Below are 21,893 nucleotides of genomic sequence, written 5' to 3'. Positions count from 1 at the left end.
TCAAATTCGGGGTAACAATAATCTCTGATAGGGAGATGACAAGGTCAAGGACCACAGGGCAGCCTTTGGCAATGCTCTTGATCTTTAATCAGCGCTGTGGGGGCACGGGTTGTAATCTTTTTTAAGTAGTATTTAATTTCCTGAAAATATAATTGAGAGGGTGATGTCCTCTTTTTAATAAACTTCTATTATATGATAATATACTTAAGAGTCAACACCTGCAGAAAAATGTCACTATTCCTTATCAGTCCTCAATTATAGCACATTCATCAGTACCTAAGAAGACAAACTCTTTCCAATGATGATGAAGTCATATAATCAGTTTTTTCTTCAGCTATGTTCCCATGTTACAAAAACAAATTTAAAAACAACAACAAAAGCAAATCGAATGATCGGATAGTCTACACATAGGAACCCATCAGCCATTTTTAGGACTTATGTTTGAGTCCTTTACATTACTCTCTCTCTTCTTCACTAATTACTCCAAAAAAGAAAGCGATCAGACCTGAAAAAGACCAAGAACTCTGGAAACGGGTTTGCAGAATACACACAAGGTGGATTTTACATAAAGACCTCAATTTCTCTAAAAGGTACCCCAACTTAAAAAACTCATCTTTACATAAGCTCCTCATCTCCTTTACATCTTTACAACAGCTCCTCACAAACTAGGCTGGAAAGGACTCTTGCCTATGAATGAGAACAGAAAGTCTTGGCAGCTGTGAGTCAGGAATCTGGCCACCTGGAGGGGTACCCCTTTTTCCTGCAGAGACCACCTCTGTTCAGCTGTGGTTACTACAACATGTTCTCTCGCCTTACACAGCAGCATTGGTGAGGGGGACCCTATTCCACCAGAGTTTCTGAAAAGACTTCTTCAGTTATCTCCACCAAAAACTATTCAATTTTCGTTCTTCACTAAAAAATGCACAGTCACCAAAAGCCATTCTGCATATCACTCACTGGAGTAGAAGGAGAAACAAACCGTACATCCCGGTTCCCCTCTCCAAGGCCACATGTAACTGTGGGGACAAGACAGAACCTCCTAAAATAGTTCAGTCACGAGACGCAGATGGCAAAATGTGGTTACATCCAAAGGTTCTGAGCTCCAATCACACATTCCCTATCACTCCCGCATCATGTGATTCATTCACTCCACAAATACTTGTTACGCTTCCACAAAGGAGGTAAATTGTAAATGTCAACAGGACAATCTTAGTTCAAGTTGCTCCCAGTTTACATATTTGGGGAGAGAAACAAAACCCAATGGGGCATGAAGGGCTCTAAGAAACACGAACACATGAACGAGTTGTGTGGGGCAGGCGGTGACAAGGAGAGATGGAGGGTTGGTGGACAGAGCGATGAGCCACATCAGACCAGAGCCCACGGCTACTGAATACAGTGAACCTCTCAATGGAATCCTAAACCTCTGGGCAGGAAAAAGTGCTGCTGGTGGGAATATGTAGTATTTCAATTATTTTTCCAAGAAGGCCATAAAAATGGCAGGAGGTTTCAGTCTCATCTCGGGGAAAAGGACAATTAGGCAACAGACAGCCTTAATGTTCTGTAACCTGCAGGCAGGCTCCCCTCCAAACAGCTCATCAGTGTCCAAATCAAACAGATAATCCAGGCAAGAATAAACAGAGTAAATATGCAGATTGTATTTTATGGGCGTTAACACAAGATAAAGCAGCTCAGAAGCTCACAGACCAAGAAGCCAACATAGGCAGGCGGCCAGGACCAACCACAGAAAAATTAGCTCCAACTATCTGCTCAACTTGAAAGCATCTTTCAGTTTTGTTCATTTTCATACAGGTCATTGAAAAATCTGAAAGCAAAACAAAACCCTGACATTGCTAGCCAGAGACAACTGTTTAAACTAGAACACTCTTCACAGCTACAGCACATGGAAGTATTTGGAGCATTGTGTATTTGCCCAACCTCTGCTTCCACACTAGACTAAACACTATAGCTAAAAGGAAAACTCCAAGACGAATGTATGTGGTAACCTCAAGTATCTAGAGCAAAGGAAAACATGCCTCTTCCTTAGGGTAATGTCCCACAGTTCGGGAGGCATCCGCCATTCTAAATGGAAGAACGCTGGGTTTTCAACAAAGGTTCTTGTACTTTGTAAACCTTTAGGATACATGCATTGATTTCAGGGGTCTGTGAAGACCTGGAAATATAAGCCCCGCTGTAGGATGGAAACTGAATGCTTCTCTGGAGAAGACTCACAGATTTTATCATATATTCAAAGACATTTGTGATCCAGAAAAGATGAAGAAACACTTAAGAAAAAAGTAAACAATCTTTTAAAAAAAGAATTCCATATTGGTGATGTTACAATGAACATTTTTCAGCCAAGGAAACAGCATACATATTTCAGGGAAATAGAAAAAATTATTTCAAGGGTCAAGATTATAAGGTACCCTGTTTGTTTTTAAACTCGAATTCATAGTTTTTTGGGGGCTCGAGTTTAATAAGAGTTGACTGACATTTACTAAGATCAAAACATTTTATATACATACACACTTTTAGGAAAAAAGAAACATCATTCAAACCCCTCTTTCATTATAAAGATGCTACATTTTACCCCAAATCTTGCCTTTTTATTTTACCAGGACATTTGGCAAAAAGTATAAGGCTAGAAACAAATGGTTCATGTTTTGTAAAACCAAGATAGGAGAAATTTTGAGTTATCATTTTAAGGTGTAAGTAAAGACTAGGTTTTAAATTAATCCTTTTCATTTCTTCTCGTATTTTCTGGAACCCAAATCCCTTTGGATAGAGTCAAACTCGAATGTCAAAGTGATGGCTGTATGGGTACCAATGAAACATACATTAGATTCCTCAAAGAACATGCTTTGGTTTTGTAGCAAAAGAGGAGTGCCAGGGTATACATTTATTAATGCGTTAAGCTTATATGAAATATTTAAGGTTGGGCTATCTCCCTTTAGTGGACTTTTGATTGCTTGGATAAGAGGATGCGGACACCCCTGCCACATCTGAAATGCCTTCTCTGAGGCATGTGGTCAAATGGGCACAAAACATATGGCAGTTCATAAACCTTAGTGCATGTGGGAGCTGTGAAACCTGACCCCCAGTCTGCTCCCAATTTCCCTCTCTCATCTCAAAGGGAGGAGATGAATAAGGTGATATGGTACATTTAAATCTCTTAGACGGAGTTCCTAGAGATCGGGGAGCAAGACTTACTGATTTCCTATCTTCTAGTATCACGCTTACCACAAGGGAGGTGACCAAATGCGTGCACGTTATATGAATAATGCAGTAATTTAGCATGTGAACATGATCACCTATTCAAATGATTTCTAAACTCATTGTGTGCATCATTAGGGGACCTATTACATGCTTCAAACTACTTCAACTCACACAGTTCAGCAAGTGGCATATGCCAAAGATCGGCTTTAACTCTGGACAAATGTGTGATGCTGTGTTGCCCTGTAAACAAACTTGTAACGTGACTTTCATCCGTAAGGAATGTGGGTGGACTCCAACGTAAGATTAAAACTGGTCCAGTAATGAATTCATTCAAGGATGACTAAGTTCCTTTAAGAAGACAAAGGGGAGAGTTCAATTGTTTAAGATCCAGGGAATGGAACCAGAAAGCATAGAAGTCTAGAAGACATGACTGCCTACATTTTTGCCCAGCTCCTGCCAAATACTCTTCCTAACCCGGTGCTGAGAGAGTAGGGAAGCATGGTGTTAGCCTCAAATCCTCAAGAACCGACCCCCCCCCCCCCCCCCCCCCCTTTTTTTTTTTTTTTTTTTAAAGCAATGGGCATTCTTGCAAGTGTCAGTAGAAAGAACTATTAGCAGGTAAGCAGTAGAACATAAATGACAGTTAATTGTGCCCTTCATCTCCCTTCCTAAAGACAGGGTTTAGTTTGTTTTTTTAAATCTTATTTCCTTTTTATTATAAGTTATCTTTACATCCACCATGGAGCTCAAATTCAGGACCCTGAGATCAAGAGTTGGATGGGATGCTCTATCCACTGAACCAGCCAGGCGCCCCTAAGGGTTTAGTTTTTAGAAAGACAACAACACTTTTTTAAGCCACAAAAATTTCTTTTAAACCATCATTGAGGCAGTTTCCTAGTCTTTCTTGACAACATATTCTCAACTCTCTCTAGTCAATTATAACACTTAACTTTACATTTTTGGCTATGATTTTTAGATCATTCCTGGGTTTTTGTTTGTTTGGTTGGTTCTTGGTAGGAACAGGACGACACTTTCTAAAACTCTTTCCAAATAGTTTCATTGTAAGTTCAATGTTTTCTCCCTTGGCCTACTTAAACTGTTTAACATCCTTCTTACAATGTTATTTCCTATATATTTGCTTATTTTTCCATTTCTCTATAGGAAGATCCTATTTAAATATTTTCAAGCACATTCCACTGAACCAAGAATAGAGTACACACATACATCCTGAAAGTTCCTCTCTTAAAACTGTACTCATTCCAAATCAGTGGCATAAGGACCATAAGCAAAACTTAATGTGGGAATAAAGATGAGTATTTTGTTTGTGAACTCCAATTGTGCTATCTAACTCAACAGGAAAAAAAAAAAAGAAAAAAGAATGGGCGCCTGGGTGGCTCAGTTGGTTAAGCGACTGCCTTTGGCTCAGGTCATGATCCTGGAGTCCCAGGACTGAGTCCCGCATCGGGCTCCCTGCTCAGCAGGGAGTCTGCTTCTCCCTCTGACCCTCCCCCCTCTCATGGGCTCTCTCTCTCTCTCTCAAATAAATAATAAAAAATAAAAATCTTTAAAAAAAAAAGAAAAAAGAAAAAAGGCAGAGGTGGCGTTTTTATTTTTAAGATTGTTGTAATGGTTGTCTTTTTTTGTTTTTTGCTTCCATCATTAAAGAAAAAAAAATGTGGTAGTCCTTTAATACCTCCAGAACATTAAACAAAGAGGCAACATTAGTACATTCTTGGTTTTCGTCTTTCTAAGAGGTGCTCACTGATTAGGTGAAAGAATGTAAGAGAATCCTACCAAAAGCCTAGGTCCTTGTCCTCATTCTGCCACTTAAAGAGTTCAATGACCTTGGGCAAGAGCCTTCTATATCCACATCGATTTCCTCATTCATAAAATGGGGTAACTCTATCTACCCTCCCTTCCTCACTCAGTAGTGGCAAAGGATCAAGCAAAGTAAAATACACTGGGAAGGTCGGCACTGAGACACTGTACAACATCAGCTTTAATTACTACTTGCTGACAGAATAGCTTAACAAGACCATTAAAAAAAATCCAAGATTAAAACAACAACAACAACAACAACAAAACACATCATTATTCACAATAGCCAAGAGATGGAAGCAGCCCAAATGTCTATTGACAGATGAATGGATAAAGAAAATACAGCATATCTATACAATGGAATCTTATTCAGTCTTAAAAAAAAAAAAAAAAAAGCAAATTCTGGCACCTGCTACAACATGGATGAACCTTGAGGACATCATGCTGAGGAAATAAGCCAGTCACAAAAGGACAAATACTGTAGGATTCCATTTATATGAGGTAGCTAAAGTAGCCCAAATCACGAAAACAAAGTAAAATGGTGGTTGTCAAGGGCTGGGGGTAGGGAGGATAAGGAGCTGTTGTCCAGTAGGTATAGAATTTCAGTTTTGCAAGATGAAAAAGTTCTAGAGATCTGTGATACAACAGTGTGAACACAGTTAACACTACGAACTGTACTCTTCAAAATGGTGAAGAGGTAAAAAAAAAAAAAAAAAATCCATTAGTGTGGTTAGTTCAAGGTAAATTGGAATTAAGTAGGATTTAAACAAAATTAAACCAAAATAACAACAGCCTTTGTTGGACCCCCGGGTTAGCAATCAATCCTGCAAACCTTAGAAATGCATGCTGTGGGTTAACAAAGGTTCTGCCTCCAAAGAGACATTCACATTAACAATGGAGGCATCTATAATCCCAAGTGCCCCCCTTTGTGTCTTCCAACCCGCCCCACCCCATCCCCACCAGAACTGAGGGTCACCTGCTCATCACCCTCACAGCACCTGGCTTACACTGCTGCTAGTTTAACACTTAACACATCACTCTCGGTGACACACACGTCTGGCATCATCATTAGACCATGGGTTTCTTGAGGGAGAAACCACATCTAACGCATCTTTGATTTCCCTTCTTCTAGCTCCTAGCTCAATAGCATAACCACCCATCAAATGTTCACTAACTGAATAAATTCTACTGTTTCACAGTTTCCATCATCTTTCATTTCGCTGTTGGGGCCAAACTCAGGAATAGCGAGAGGACGACTTTAAGTGGCCTGTAAAGGTCTTTGTGTGTTCCCCATTCAAATCAGGCAAAGAAAAAGGAGAAACATCGTGTATTTATAGCTGTGTTTATAATGATACAACAAAGATGTTCAGTTACAGCTCTCTAAGGAGAAAAAAAGAAAAGCTTGAGCTGAAAAGTTTATAATAATCCTTCCCAAACCATTTATGGCTCTGAAATAGCCAGAAGTCTGTATTATGTTAACAGTCCTTATAAGGGTTCTTACACGAGAGTGTAGTTGTAATCATGGGCGAACTTCAGCCCTCTAGAACTTCCGTGAATAAAACCATAAATCCACTCTAAGAGTGTTGAATTAGATACAGTATCAGGCTCTCTTTAAAACATGTAACTCTTACCCATACTCCTAGGTAGATTGCCAAGATAAATAGAACCGCAAAGTCATACAGTTCGATATGTAATTTTATTCCTAAAATACTCAGGTGTTAGAAGACGTGAAAAGAGCAAGAGGGCATGTTAGCTCACTCTTGGTAATGAAGGCAAGAATCTGTACAGTGAGAAGAAGCACAGAAAACACCTTTACTCTCAAGGGGCTCAAAGTCTAGTTCAGGAGACAGGACACAGGCTTGGGTCATGGGTTGGATGCGATGCCATCTGACCTGATATGGTGAGCTGCTGTAAAGATCATGTGATGGAGTGAATGTCCATCCCTCCCCATGTAGCCACTGGACCTACCGATCGGCCAGAAGCACTCACCACTGAGTTAGAAACGAGTAACCTGAATATGATAGTCACCAAACAGTGTATGGTGTTCATTAAAGAGAAACAGAAAGAGTGGTTTCGTAACTTCTAATACAGACTCCCCAGTGGACACTGAACTTGATGGCAGGAACCATGGGTACCAGTTGTTCCGACTGGGAACCCTGAGCTTGACACGTACCATGTACCAGCTCACGCAATTATTACCACAACTACAATTGAGCTTCACACCTAGCTTACCGAACGGTCAAGCAGCTCGTCCACGGCAAAGATGGAATCTGAATCCAGGTTTCCCGGCATTCTGAGGCTGTGACAGAGACCACAAGACTTGAGGCACCTAAAATACTTCCTATCTGACCCTTTACAGGAAAAAAATTGCCAACCCTTGGACTAACTTAGGAGGATGATGTTAACCTTGACAGAAGTCAGAAAATGCAGAGAAGGGATTGAAAGAAAAAATGGGGAGTTCAATTTTAAATGGGGGGGGCAGAACTGATAGGGATGCCACAAAGAAGATGATGTGACATTATTAACACTAGGGAGAGAGGTTGGGGCAGAGCTGCAGATGAAACGTGGAAGACGTGGGACGTGCAAGACCGTAAAGGGAAAGAGAGCAGTGGTTGAAAAAATCCTTGTGGAGGGGCGCCTGGGTGGCTCAGTTGGTTTAGCCGTCAACTATTGGTCTCGGCTCAGGTCATGATCTGAGTCCTGGGATCGAGCCCCACGGTGTGCACTGCACGTTGCATAGGGTTCCACGCTCAGCGGGGATTCTGCTTCAGCATTTTCTCTTTCTCCCTCTGCTCCTCAGCCACCCCTCATTCTCCCGTGTGCTTTCTCTCTAAAATAAATAAATAAATCAAAAAATAATAATAATAAAACTCATTGTGGAGGTGAAGCTCTATATCCAAAGTAAAACATACACGGGAGTCCCAGTATGTCAGATGAATGGAGGGAGATGCTTTGGCCAAATCCATTAAGAATGCACAGAACACAACCTGCTGGGCTCCCCTCTGCCTCTGCAGCAGCTCCTGAGGAACCCATCAGTCTGAAAAGCAATGGCATGCGTAAAGCAGTGAAAGCCACAAGGTCAAGGTCTGAGCACTGAGCATGTGGCTGGATGGACTTCCATAAAAGCAGCAGCAAAGGAGATGGAAAAGGAGCCAGAGAGATAGTAGAAACAGGCTTGTGTTGTAGCCAGGAAGGGGATGTGGTAGGGAAGAAAAACAAGGTGAGGCTTACAGAGACGTCAAGGGAACACTTGATGAAAGGTCATTTGGCTTCATTAGAAGGTCCCTGGAGATGTTCAGTCACTATCAGTAGAGACAGAAATGAGTTTCAGAGAGGTGGGGAAGAAATGAATAACTGGAAACGGGGGGATGGGGGGTGGAACCTGCTGTTAAGGAAGGTTGGCACTAACAGGAAATGAACGATGGAGTGGGAAGGAAGACAGGTGTTTCTTTTAGAAGGTAAGGAGGTAGCTCTTTTTCCAAAAGGGGAAGGGAGAAAAAGATGGCAGACTCTGCAGAAAAAGGCTGCAACCATTCGCTAGCAGAATCCAGGTCCTGGGATCATCCCCTCGCACTTGGACTCCAGGCTTAGCCACGTGGCGTGCTGTCACCAATGGGGCCTCAGCACACAGGACACAGAAGGGACTCGAATAATCCCCCTGGGGCTTGTGCTCGCTCATGTGCTTGTAGCCCCGAAACCAGCATGAGAACGAGCCAACCGGCCTGCTGAGGGATGAGAGACCACCTAGAAGAGGAGAAGGAGCCCCCTAAGCTGACAGCTGCCAAATGCACACCTGCAGGAGGCCATCCCAAATGACCCGGTCACCAGGCAACCTGCCAACTGGCCAGCGATGCACAGAAGAGAATGGGGCCCTGAGGAAAAATGGTGGGGACTTCAAGGTGACGAGAGCAGTTCATTCTGTGGCAAAAGCTGACGGAGAGAACAAAGGAGGATTTTTCTGACGTCCAAGACAGTCCAGGCACCAATCCAATGCTGTATGTACTTCATGGTCATAACTGCTCAAAAGTATTTCAAAATGCTCTGAAGACACACAGCTTTGCATTTTCCTTTTCTGCCTTTCCAAGTGTCTATCATGAACAAAGATCCCGCAATAGATGTTATCATTACTGTTATTACCATTATTGTCACCTACCACGTGAGATGAGCAGGATTACAGCACCAGTGTTCAGGGCTATCCCCACCCAGTCACATGCACAAGTTTTTGATTTCTTACAGGTAGGAAAAATAGGCAATCTAAGCTAATGTGTATTTAAATTAACCCAGGCTACTGGAGATTAGACCTATTTAGCCAGTCTTCTTCTATTTGGAAGGTAATTGCTATGAGCCAAGGAGAGTTGACAATTTTTCCATGCAAAAATTAAAAGACAGCCCTGAGATCGGTGATGGGAAAATAATTTTAGCCTAAAATATCGTCCTAAGAATGTCTACTGTATTTGTGTTTTCTATGATGATTGCGCTCTGCTGGATTTTCACCAATTAAACATAGTGTTTTCCTATGAGCAGCTTTCTCGTTTAATATCTGCCACATGTTCTCTGGATTCTAATAGTCTCTCTGGTAGGTTTAAGAAAGTATGTAATATAGGCATATACATACGCTTCTCTCCTACCTCCCACAGAATTTACTCAATCAGACACGTTTTCTAAAAACATGTTTAACATTTTTGGAATTAAAAGGTCATCTTCAGGCTGAAGGTGAATATACATATTCATGTTTTTTTCTTTCTTCTGAAAAGGCTGGTTCAGGGAATATTTCTAATTGGGTCAGATTCTCCCAATGTCTAAGGCTTTTATGGACAAGGACAATAGGAGAAACACATTTTCTCTTTTCTATACAATATGTTTACTGATAAATACGGGGGAATAAAACATGGTCAACTGAACATATGCTTCTTCCTAAAAAATTTTTTTTTTTTTTTGAGAAACTATAAACCCACAGACAAAAAGAACAGGAAATGAGAGGAGAGTTGACAAAAATGTAGACTATAGAAAGTGACGGTGGAAATTAACAGAATAGAAAGAGTGAGAACATAAAGTACCAAGAGGCTGGAGACTCTAGTCTGAGAACATGAACCAGACAAGAGGACAGACATGCCCCCCCCCATCCACCTATAAAAGACCAGCAGCTAAGAAGCTTTGCCATTGGACTTAGAGCTTCCAGTGGGCCTTATACATAATTAAGAGCAAGACATTGTAGACAGCCAAAAAGCACATCTTTGAAGAAAGTCTCCAGTATGTAAACATAATACCAAATTTTAAAAGTTTGAAGAACAGTGACAGTACAGGAAAATTAAAATGAATAGCTCATGGGATGTAAGAGAGAATATTACAGCCACAGAATAAGAACAGTGAAGCTATAAAAGGGGAGAGGAGAAGAAAACTCTTAGGAATCAGAAATTTTCAAATATAAAAATTTCAATGGATGGGTTTGAACATAAGTGGAGAAAGACTGGACAGTAAAACAAAGACACAGAAAAAATCCGAAGAAAGTTCTAATCAAACTAGAGAACCAGAAAAAGAACATACAGTGGGGAAAATGATAAAAATAAAAGTCGGTCACTCTCCAGAACTGAACTGACTGGCCCTTCACAATGAATGTTCATATAAGAAGCCGGGCACAAAAAATGAGAGCCACACCAAGGCAAAATTTCAAAATACCAAAGGCAGAGCAGTCCTTGACATACTGAAAACTAAAAACCAAAACCCGCAAAACCCCAATGACATTGGTGAGCATACCAACAGTGTTGGAAGGCAAAAGCAACAAAATAACATCTTTAAAGTTCCAAAGAAAAGTATTCATCATACCCGAATATTATACCTAGCCAAACTATGAATTAAATATGAGGCTAGAATTAAGACATTTTCAAGTTGGCAAGACCTCAAAAAAAAAAAAAAGAACTTTCTCTAGAAGGTTCCATGTTTTCTTGCTGCCAACCATTTCCTTATGTTGGCATTTGCTTACATTACTTATTAGGCCACTGGCCACTTTCTATTTATCAGCTAAAGTCCATGTCCATTCTGGAAGGACTTTCTGTTCCCGCCAGTAGGGGGCAGTCTTCCCACCCCGATGCTCCTGACTCCTGTATGGTACTTCTACTCCACCTATCAGCATGATTTAACGCCAAGACTTTTCTCCCTAAACGAACAGTAGAAGCTTTCTGCAGGCTGCCTATTTCTTCCTTGTAGCTCTGGCCTCGTAGCCCGTGTACTCACCAACGGTGCCTAATATAATTTCTTTATCAAGGAGACATTCACTGATGAGAGAACGGTGGATTTAAAACTTCACGGTAATCCATTCTACTAAGAATACTGCACTGAGCCTACTTCATGTCTGCTCCAATCCCTTCTACACCCGGACTTCCTAACTCAGAGTCTCTGCACACAGAGAAGGGATCAGTTCCGGGGAGTAAGAGTGAAAAGAAAAACAGTATTCCTTCATTTAAAAAAAAAAAAAAAGGAAAAAAAAAAAAGATGGTCCGATGACCCAGCAATTTCACTCCTAGATATACATGTGCGAGAAATGGAAACTTAGGTTCATGCAAAAACTTGCACACGAATCTTCGTGACAGCATTATGCACAATAGCCCAAAGTGGAAACAACCCAGATGTCCACTGAATGATAATGGATAAATAAAATGTGATATATACATATATAAATAAATGGAATATCATTGGGCAATAAAAAGGTCTGAGGTACTGACATGCACTGCAGCTCGATGAACACTGAAAACATCACTAAGTAAAGGTAACCAGTCGCAAGAGACCACCCACTGCAGGATTCCGTTTATATGCGAGATCTACAGAGACAGAAAGTTGGAGTGGCTGCCTAGGCCTGAAGGGGTTGGGAAGAAAGAGGAGTGAGTTCTATCTCAGAACACGGGATTTCTTTAAGGGGCAATGAAAATGTTCTAAAGTTGATCGTAAGGATGGTTGCACACCTCTGTGAATATACCAAAACCCACCGAATTGTATACTTTAAATGCGTGAATTATACCTCAGTAAAGCGGGCTTTTAAAAAAGATCGCTATGGGAATAAATTAAATCCATGTATTCCTTGTCTTGAACGCAAAAATCAAAGAGCTTAAACAAGGCAAGATTTGCAAAGGATGGCAAAACTGAAAAGGAACAAAACGTTCATTTTGGATGAAAACAAGGTAAAAAAAAAAAAAGTCAGGTCAGCTGATTTGAAAATACATAATTTGTTCAGTGTAGAGTTTACCAGTTTAAGAGAAACCATAACAAAGTGCGAGTAAAAGGTACTGGCTTTTACTGGAAGCACAGGGTGCCTGGTTATAGAACCTTTTGTAGGTCACTTAATTTCAAAAGGCAGCGTCTCTAGTCTCACTCCTTGCCAATCACCTTATTTCACAGACCTGTTCTTGAGGACAATTAATGGATAATGTAGTTCATATTTAAAGAGGGCCGGGTTCTGAAAGCACCACTGAAGTTTCTCCCAGGCATTCGTCCAGTGATCTTACTGCACGTGATCTGCGGGGGGGCAGGGAGACAGAGCACCCACTGAGAAAGCCTTCCTGCTGGAGGGATGCTATCTAGGATGGCTATAACAGAAACGCGGAAAACTTCTGATGCTCCCAAGATGGTCATGCAAAGTGTTTTAAACGATCTAAAATTAAACGATGAATTCATAGATTTTTAAACTTTAAAAGCTTCGTTTTAAAATAGGGCCCACAAAGTCGTACTGACACAAAGGCACAGTGGAAGGCAAAGAGAGAATATAAGCTAATGAGGGGTGCCTGGCTGGCTCAGTCGGAAGAGCACACGACTCCTGATCTCGGGGTCGTGAGTTCAAACCCCATGCTGGGTGTGGAGATTACTTAAGATCTCTCTCTCTCTCTCTCTCTTTTTTTTAAGATTTTATTTAGTTGACAGAGAGAGCGCACAAGTAGGCAGAGCTGCAGGGAGAGGGAGAAGCAGGCTCCCCACTGAGCAGGGAGCCTGACGCGGGACTCGATTCCAGGACCCTGGGATCATGACCTGAGCTGAAAGCAGGCACTTAACCGATTAAGCCACTCAGGGTGCCCCAAGAATAAAATCTTAAAAAAAAAAAAAAAATAGGCTAATGAGAAAGCCATCTCCAATCCCTCTTTTGCATTCCTTCTTCAGGGGTCCTGGAATTAATAAACCAGACCTACCAAGCCATGAGTTCACATAAAGTACACTTAAATCCGAGTCCTTCCATGGTCTTTCAGAATATATCCAAATTCTCACCTATCCTAGTGTAACTCATTTGAATACATCAAAGGCTTAAGATATGGACCTAATGGCATGCCTGGGTGGCGCAGTCCGTCAAGCATCCGACTCTTGGGTTTCAGCCTAGGTCAGGATCTCAGGGTCGCGAGATCGAGCCCTGTGTCCAGGTCCTCACTGAGCCCTGAGTCAGCCTGAGATTCTTTCTCCCTCTTCCTCTCCCTCTGCCCCTCCTGCTTGTGCTCTCTCTAAAATAAATAGATATATTTTTTTAAAAAAGATACCAACCTAATTTTAAGGAAGAAAAATGGATGTAAATTAACCATTTTCATTAAACAGAGGAAACATTTCTATTGTTTTGCCTTTGTTTTAAACTCTCTTCGTTTTTCTTTCATCTTCTACATTACTTGTAATGATAGACTTTTTAGCCTGTATGACAAGTAACATGAACCTGGTTTGATTTGGGAAACAGGATTTTGGTCCACGCTGGTTAAAAGATATTTAAAATTTCTACGCAGCTGCGTCACTTAATCGAGGACTTACAACACACAGTTATGGACAAAAACTCCCCAATCAGATAACTAAAGACTTTGAAAACCAAACCTCTAAGACAGTGGGTTGTATGACCATGTGATATGAATCTGAGAAACTGGTTAATTTTGGTATGTGAAAAATCACATGAATAAATTAGTGCAAATAAAACACTCTTATTTCTGGAACACAGACTGTTATTTCTTTTTTTTCCAGACTCTTCTTTGCACCCTGGTGCAAAAATATAGAAGAATTCAGATTCTCAATCTCGAGATATATTAGCTACACTGCACACTTGTGGCCATGAACTTCACTAGTCATACATCTGTTGTTTAATCTTCTCCATTACTTAATTTTATATTTTTTTTTATCGTGTAAGAACATTTCACAAGCAATCTACCCTTTTAACATATGAAGTGCAAAGTACAGTAGTGTTAACTCTAGGCACAATGTCGCACAACAGATCTCTCGAATTTATTCATCTTGCATAACTGCAACTTTCTGTCTGTTGATTAGCAACTCCCCATTTCCTCCTCCTCCCAGTCCCTGGCAACCACCATTCCCCCCCCCTCTGCTTCTAGGAGTGTGACTGCTTTAGATGCTTCCTCCAAGTGGAATTCATCCCTCTGCGATTGGCTTATTTCACCGAGCATAATGTCCTCCAGCTTCATCCATAGTGTCTCATCCTCATGTTTTAAATGGGTGAAGCCTGGTAGAGCAGATTAGTTGATGGCAACCGGGCCACACCTTTCCTTATCAGTTCCTCGCTCCCGCTGTTTATGGCTTGTCTTGCAGTCAAGACGGTGTCAGATCTGGAAATGAATTCCCTGCCCGCTGAGGTGAGAACACTGTTTTGATGTATGGAAAGACTGCTTTTTAAAAGTCAAGGCCTCCTAGCAGTGCCTCTGTAACTACTATGGCAACTGTGCTAGGGGCCATGAATATTACATAAGGGCCGTCCATGCATTCAAGCCAGAATCTCCAAGCCACAATTCCCATAGCAACACACAGAGATTTTACTCATCTCAGAGACGAAGCAGCCAGCAAGAGTGCCTAATGCCATCCTTGGTTTTTTTGCCTTTTTTTTTTTTTTTAAGCAAGAGCAACACAGTACTTATTCTTTCTCCAAAGCAATAATTTTTTTTTTTTTCGAAAGAAAACCACCAACCATATGAAATAGGTTCATTTCAAAAGTTACCCAGATCACACAAACCAAGGTACCGTAAACTTGAACAACAATCTACACTTTTAGAAATAGCTGCCATTCGAATGACTGCATGGGAAAAAGAATTCTCATCGTTACAATCAGTGAAATGAACCACCATCTTGGCTAAATACTGTACTTACAGATTTTATATCTGATTTCCAGTCCCCCATCCACATATACACACTTTATTATACAATGAAGAACATGTTTGAGGAAGGAACATTTTTAACTGATAAAATCTTTAATTGCTTTATTTTTGAGAAGAATAATGCAATCCATTTTTTCAATATAAGAAAATACTACTATAAAACACCTATGGATTAAAATTTGGGGGAAAGATTGTTCAAGCCTAAGAAAATACACATTACCTTGAAGAAAGTTGTTTTTCCAAGCAGAGAAATGGTTGACTGGAGAAATGAAGTGAAATCATTGTTATTAGAAGCAGATTTTTCCCCTTTGTGTATTTGGGGATCCTTCTCTGTGTGTTTAAACACCCACAGAAATGAGTCGGTTGGATTATAAAACAACATAAAAGCCAAGACCACTCATATATCACACTTCCTTTTTCTACCAAGGAAATCAAATACACTCCATTTCTTGCACCTGTTTAAAATCAGACAATGAAATACTGTAAGAGACCAAACATACGCTTTAAGAGAAACTTCCACAGGTGGCCCATCACAGAGCCGGCACGACTGGCAAAGAAAGAGGTTGGCAGAGGAGAAATGGTTTTACCTTTGCCTTTTCCAACTGGGCCTGGGCCTGTCGCTCTGCTTCTCTGCGCACTGCCTCCCGATCTTCCTCCAAAGAAACATCTGAATCGGATGGACGGCTGGTGTAGGAGTCTGCCGAACCCTTGAGAGAAAAATTTGCATTTTAAAAGAGATTCCATCTATGATGTTTGCATTGGAAAAGTCTCATTGACACAGCAGTTTGCTTCCTAGATTCTGCTATAAATTCCTGAAAAGAGCAGAAAATAATCCATTTCAGGGCAAGCCATCTAGAAACATCGTGCTCTCCTTGACAGACCACTCCCTAGGATAGTTGTGCCTACCAAGGGACCATTCCTTCCCAAGGCTTATGCTCCAATGACTATCCTTTCTGGAAGCCAGAGCAAGTTCCTTTACAATTAAACCAGCTCCGTGGTGCAGTGCCCGGCTGAAGGGCACAGAGGGGTTTCAAGGATGCCTTCAAGAACAGACGACATGCTAAAGCAAGTATTTACAACGGGAAAGGAGATACGTCTACTAAAAAACAACATAAAAGAAAGTCTAACGCGTTATAAACTTGAATTCTCTACCATGACTCCCGTTTTAACCTTAAGCATCCTTTTGTACCTTTCCATTCACCTGATACCCTCACTGACAAAACTGTAAGACAACAGTAGCCAGCTTCACCCGATCCTTAAGCAACACATTTTTCCATAGCTTTTAAATCGACGTTTAATAAAAGCTGCCTAAAGTAAACACCTGCCCGGGATAGCTGCTCTGGCAATAAATCACAACATCGGAAAAGGAGCTCAGAAAATTATAGGACTCTCCCTCGCTCCCTCTCTTGCCATCAGGATCATATTACTAAATCACAGGAGCCCCTGCCAGCACTCACTGTAAGGACAGCAGAAGCAGCGACAACATAGCGTCTCCCCCAGACTAAAGCCCTTGAGCTTACACAGATATCCGAATTCTTCAGCCTTCCTCCCTTGGCTCTTTTCAGAAGCCTGATCCAGGTGGCCTTCATTAGCCAGACAGCGCCTTTCTCATCCGCAGCTGCAGCCCCGGGCACAGATCCTCAGTGCGCGCTGAGCCCTGGAGCGCCCCGGCTCCTTTCCTATCCATGCTCTGGGCAAGCCCCTCTTCTCCGTCCCTTCCTGCCCCCGGGGCTTTCACGCCCTACCCCGGAGGACTCCGATCCAAGGAGATTCTTATTTTCCCATTCCGGGGGTGGGGGGGATAGAAAACAAACACTCGAATGCCTTATATTGCTTTAAAAAATAAAGAACACTTCAAGTGCATTCAAAGACAGGCATCAACTCGTTCTAAACTTGACGGATCTCATCACTCTAAATATTCTCTTCTCTGCTCTGGGATTGTTACAGGAAATTAGTTGTAAGAGAACCTTTAAAAAAAAAAAAAACCTAGTGCAAAACGTATGCAGTGACATTTGCAAGTGCAAAGTTCAAGCCTTATCTTCAGAGATCTGGAGGGGGAGGGCGGAGGACGCACTCACCGCACTGGGCATGCTCCATATGTAGCCTTTTTACGCAGATGCTACATCACACTGTTAGTCTATGTCAAATTGCCATTTTGCATCCGAAGTGTAAACAGCTGGAAAGGGCTTTTCGGTTCTATAGTAACAGGCACATGGTATGTCTGTCATGTTGCTGTTGCAGATGAAACATTCTCTCAGAGACAAAGCATGCAATCTTTTTATTTAATGATCCCTTTCCATTACCCTGCTACCGAGAAAGTATATCCTCTGCCATACGACAATTCAAAAATAAGCAATATTACACACACGTTATTGGACAGGAGAAATCAACGAATGATGCTCATCAGTCATAACACCAACCTGCTCTTGATTGCTTGTGACTTCCCGAACAAGATGCAGGAGACAGATTTGCCCATTTAATTAGGACATGAAAGTAATCACAGCTCTAAGCAATGAGTTTAACTGAGCTCAAAATGACTTTGAACTGTTTCTCCAACTGAGAAACTACCGTTTGAAAGTCCTTAGAATAAATAACAGTATGAATTTTCAGAACAATAACTATGAAGAAATTGCAAAGCTTGGTTGATTAGCTCGAGTTAAGATTTACAGAATAATTTAGTCCAAGTTCTTCTTATAAATAAGGTGACTGAAGCTTGAGAAGATACTTATTTTCTCTACTAATAGGATTACATTTTTAAAGTTTTATGAAGAAATACACACTTCTAGATTTCTTAAAGTTAAACATAAAATTCCATCACTGCTTTCCAAACTACAGTTTTGTTTGCGTGGTGGGGAGGAGATTATTTTATAAAGTCACATGCAAATGAAAGGTGTTTTTAAGAAAATTTTTGTTACTTTTTCTCTCTTCGTTCCTTCTTCCTCCCCCCTGCCTTTCGTCTGTGAACTAAGACCAATCTTCATGATGTAAATGCTAGAAAATACAGTAGAATAGAGGCTTTTGAATAAAAGTTACAGACTGAATGCACCTTAATTGTGGTATCATAAATCAATAAACAGATTATTTATATTCTTATGAAGTGAATGCAAAATGCACGGGAGATGCAAAATGCATTGCAATTTTTATTCCAATAAAATTCACAAGGGAGATAGGAATTTTCTCCAACACACATCCTAGGGGATCCCTAATCTTCCCAGAGGGTTTCTCATCGCAGGAGTAGCATGGTACAAAATTACCAGGAAGCACAACTCTCTCCCAAAAAGGGCCTCAGGCCCCACTGTCACAAGTGTTGGCATTTTAAACCCAATCACACTGAGGAAGTTTCAGTTCACACCTCAGTGAGGATACAAAGTTTCTGTCATTAAGAACCCCCATAATACGGAGAGGAAGAGCCTAACACACACATAATTGTGCGCTATCCCCTTCCCTTTTGAAGAAAATAAGATTTAAAAAGTCCTTTGCTAATGATCAGATGTAGCTTTTAATTGCAGTCATGCTGACACCTGTTTCCAGGTTTAAATAATAAACATTAAAAAAAACTACAGTGACCTTTGGCCAAGATCTTTTGAATATTTGCAACAATATATTAACTTTTGTCTCTTTTACAATGTGAGATGTGACTCTCAACTGATGTGTAATGCAGCTTATGGAAGGAGCCACGTTACTTTCATCATTCTTTGTATCTGTATTAACAATAGCAAAACGGCCAAGTCTTTTCATTATAGAAGTTACATGAACCCACTGCAGAGAGAGACACAAATAGCCGGGACTTTAAATTCTCCCACCCAAAGATAACCACTATTAAAGAGTAGCATGTTTTAGCCTCCAGACTTCTTGCGTTTTTGAAAGTCACCCTCCTCACATGTGCATTACAATTAATCTGCTTCCTTCTGGGAGTGTGGATTTATGCAGTTAGAAGTAATATATCTAATTAGGCTTTTGCCTTTGGTACCATATGGACGTTCTGGGTCATTCGGCCTCAAGTAGTCTTCAGCCAGGACCGCAGGAAGGCTGTTCCATAACTCCAGAACAGGTTCATTACAAGATGTACCCTTGATCTCTTGGGCTGCTACAATGTGATTAGTTGGTCTTTTGTAGTTTTGTCCTTGTGGGTACCTCACGTGTTCAGCTACAAATACTTCCTTTTCTACACCTTAATATTCTCATTCCTCATGGTACAGTTCCAAAATGTAACTTGCAACGTGATGTCTACCAAAACTCATCCCGGATCATTCACTTTTATCCTCAGAACTCTTACTCCAAATATGTGTGCTTTGCTTATGGGAAAGTTAGTTAAATTGGATTAACTCAAGCTTTTTAAAAATTATTATTATTATTACTATTTTTTTTTTTTTTGAGAGAGAGAGGGAGAGAGAGGAGGTGGTGGGGAGGGGCAGAGGGAGAGGAAGAGAGAGAATCTTAAGCAGGCTGCATGCCCAGCGTAGAGCACAAGGCGGGGCTCGATCTCAACAACTGTGAGCTCATGACCTGAGCTGAATTCAAGAGTCGGACGCTGAACGGACTGAGCCACCCAGGTGCCCCTAACTCATGCTTTTTATCTACTCTCCAGTTTTTGTCTTTTTCCAATTTATGCCAAATATGTGCACAAAAAAGTGTCACCCTTTTCCTTTAACACTTTTTTTTTATATTTATAAAGTTTGCTTGTTTGATGCTGTACTCTACTGTTTCAATCATATATATTTCCAGCACCATTTTTCTTGAGCGTTCTTGTTCTTGTATTTTCTCTTTTAAAGACAAAAGGGAAGAATCAGCCTATTTAGGAGTGGCATCTTGGATCCCAAAGTGCTCATCTATTTCTGTAGGAAATCTTCACATGAAGACTAAAGCAAAGCTCTTGGGCAAAATCAATTTCTCATGGTATCCCAAGGCTACCCTGAGTCTAGATAAATCTATGTTCCATCCCAAACCCTCAAGACTTCAAATGACCCTCCACATGTATAGGAGGATGCTAAACCAATGGCAAGTTTGACTTCAGTTGTTTCCTCCTGACCTGCCATGGGATGATAGACATCCCATTGCCATACTTTTAGGAAAAAGCAAAATGGGACAGTCTTCTGAGGCCAAGGACCAATGGGAAAGAGTTCTATCTTGTATTGTCTGCTTGCATTAGCTGGCAGAGATAATTCTTTTATTTCTCATATTGTCACCTCTTTCCACAGGTCAGAAGAATTTTTTTTCTGTGAAGAGATCTGGATCTCTAAGAGAATGAATTGCTAGCCCCTGCATTGTTGAGGTTACAACAAAACCATAAACTGTTTACTAATGATGACAATTCCTGACTCAAAAAATTTAAAAATGATACAGACTATTGAGATGAAGCACATTTACATGAATACTGTATAGTTTAGTTTGCAAATGTCATGGAATTACTATTCATACCCATTCAATTAATGAAATTCTCAAATGTGACTGGCCTGCTTAATGTGAAAACATTAAGCAAGGTGATGGTAATAAATCCATGCGAGTTCATACCTGTGTGGTAACTTTGATGATTATGTAAAAGCTAAAACAGTAGCTGCAATTTTCTCAAGAGCACAGGGAAATTTAGAAACTTTGTGTAATTGCCCTATGTACTGACAAAAAGACTAAATGTTACCAAAAGCAAAACCAAAACCCAACCACATCCATTTACTGAGTACTTACTACTTTGTTAAAGTGTACGTGCTTTGACTCTAAGTTAAATGCTGGGAATATGACAGCGGAAAAGATGAAAGCTAAGTTTCCATCAGGGAGCCTGATAATCTAGTTGAAAAGGAGACTAATTTTTTAAAGTAATCAAAGAAATAATCCCAACAAGAAAACACAAAACAGGCTGAGAAACAGAATAATGGTGAGCAGAAGCTATTTTAGTTAAGGTGATGAGACAACATTCTGAGATGCTATTTAAGCTGAAATATCTCACAAGAAAAAGGAAAAAAAAACAAGTTAGCTTTAGGATGTGTTCAGAAAAGCGATGTCCAGGAAGAGGGAACAGCATCTGCTAAGGCATGAGGACAAGAAATACTCAGCAGTTTGAGGAAGTGAAAAGAGATCAGTGTAGCTAACATGCTTCTTTTTCCAGAGTATTTATTTCAGTCTCTCCCCCTTTATTCCCCTCCTCTTTCTCACTCTGCAGGTAGATACACACTCAAGCACACCTGCAAAAGGGATTTTGGGAATCCTTCTCATTTATGTGGCATCACCTCACAGAAAAACTCCTTATCCCTGTGGCATTTAAGTTGTCAGTAAATTCCACATTATGAGGAAAATCATGTCTTCTGAGACTTAAACAGAGTTCTCAGATTTTCTTCCTTCTAAATCCAGCGCTATCTCCTAAGAGCTAAAGTCAGTCCGTTTTGAGATAGTGGTATGTTACATTAATAATTAGAGCAATCCATTTATTAAGATTAGCCTATCTATATGAATGATCATAAAAATAATTGCTAATTTTTCATGAATGGTTTAACACTGTGCTAGACACTGGGCTGATATATATAACACATATTATATTATATATTAATATAATATAATATTAATATTAATATTAAAATAATATTATTTAATAATATAAATAATTTATATATAAATTATTATAATATATGTAATATGATATATATTATATAATATATAATATATAATTATAATATTGTATATAATATATATAAATAATATAATTTATATTTTTAATAATATAAATTATTTATAAATAATTTATATTATTAAAAATAAATT

General features: G+C 40.2%; 1 protein-coding gene across 6 annotated transcripts in view; it reads right to left on the bottom strand.

The window, feature by feature from the left end:
• Nucleotides 1–21,893, bottom strand: part of CACNB2 (calcium voltage-gated channel auxiliary subunit beta 2) — a 382,140-nt gene that overhangs the window by 109,963 nt on the left and 250,284 nt on the right. For 5 of the 6 annotated variants that reach the window (XM_032425595.1, XM_032425597.1, XM_032425596.1 and 2 more), the window contains one exon: nt 15,731–15,850. In XM_032425595.1, the coding sequence (XP_032281486.1) occupies nt 15,731–15,850 (120 nt within the window). Of the gene's footprint in view, nt 1–15,730; nt 15,851–16,663; nt 17,395–21,893 lie in introns of those variants that run through there. The other variant, XM_032425598.1, reaches the window with a different exon arrangement.

Source organism: Phoca vitulina, unplaced genomic scaffold, assembly GCF_004348235.1.
Source record: "Phoca vitulina isolate PV1807 unplaced genomic scaffold, GSC_HSeal_1.0 scaffold33, whole genome shotgun sequence".
NCBI classification, from domain to species: domain Eukaryota; kingdom Metazoa; phylum Chordata; class Mammalia; order Carnivora; family Phocidae; genus Phoca; species Phoca vitulina.
The sequence above is the reverse complement of the archived record's forward strand: the minus strand, read 5'-3'. Positions and strand labels throughout refer to the sequence as shown.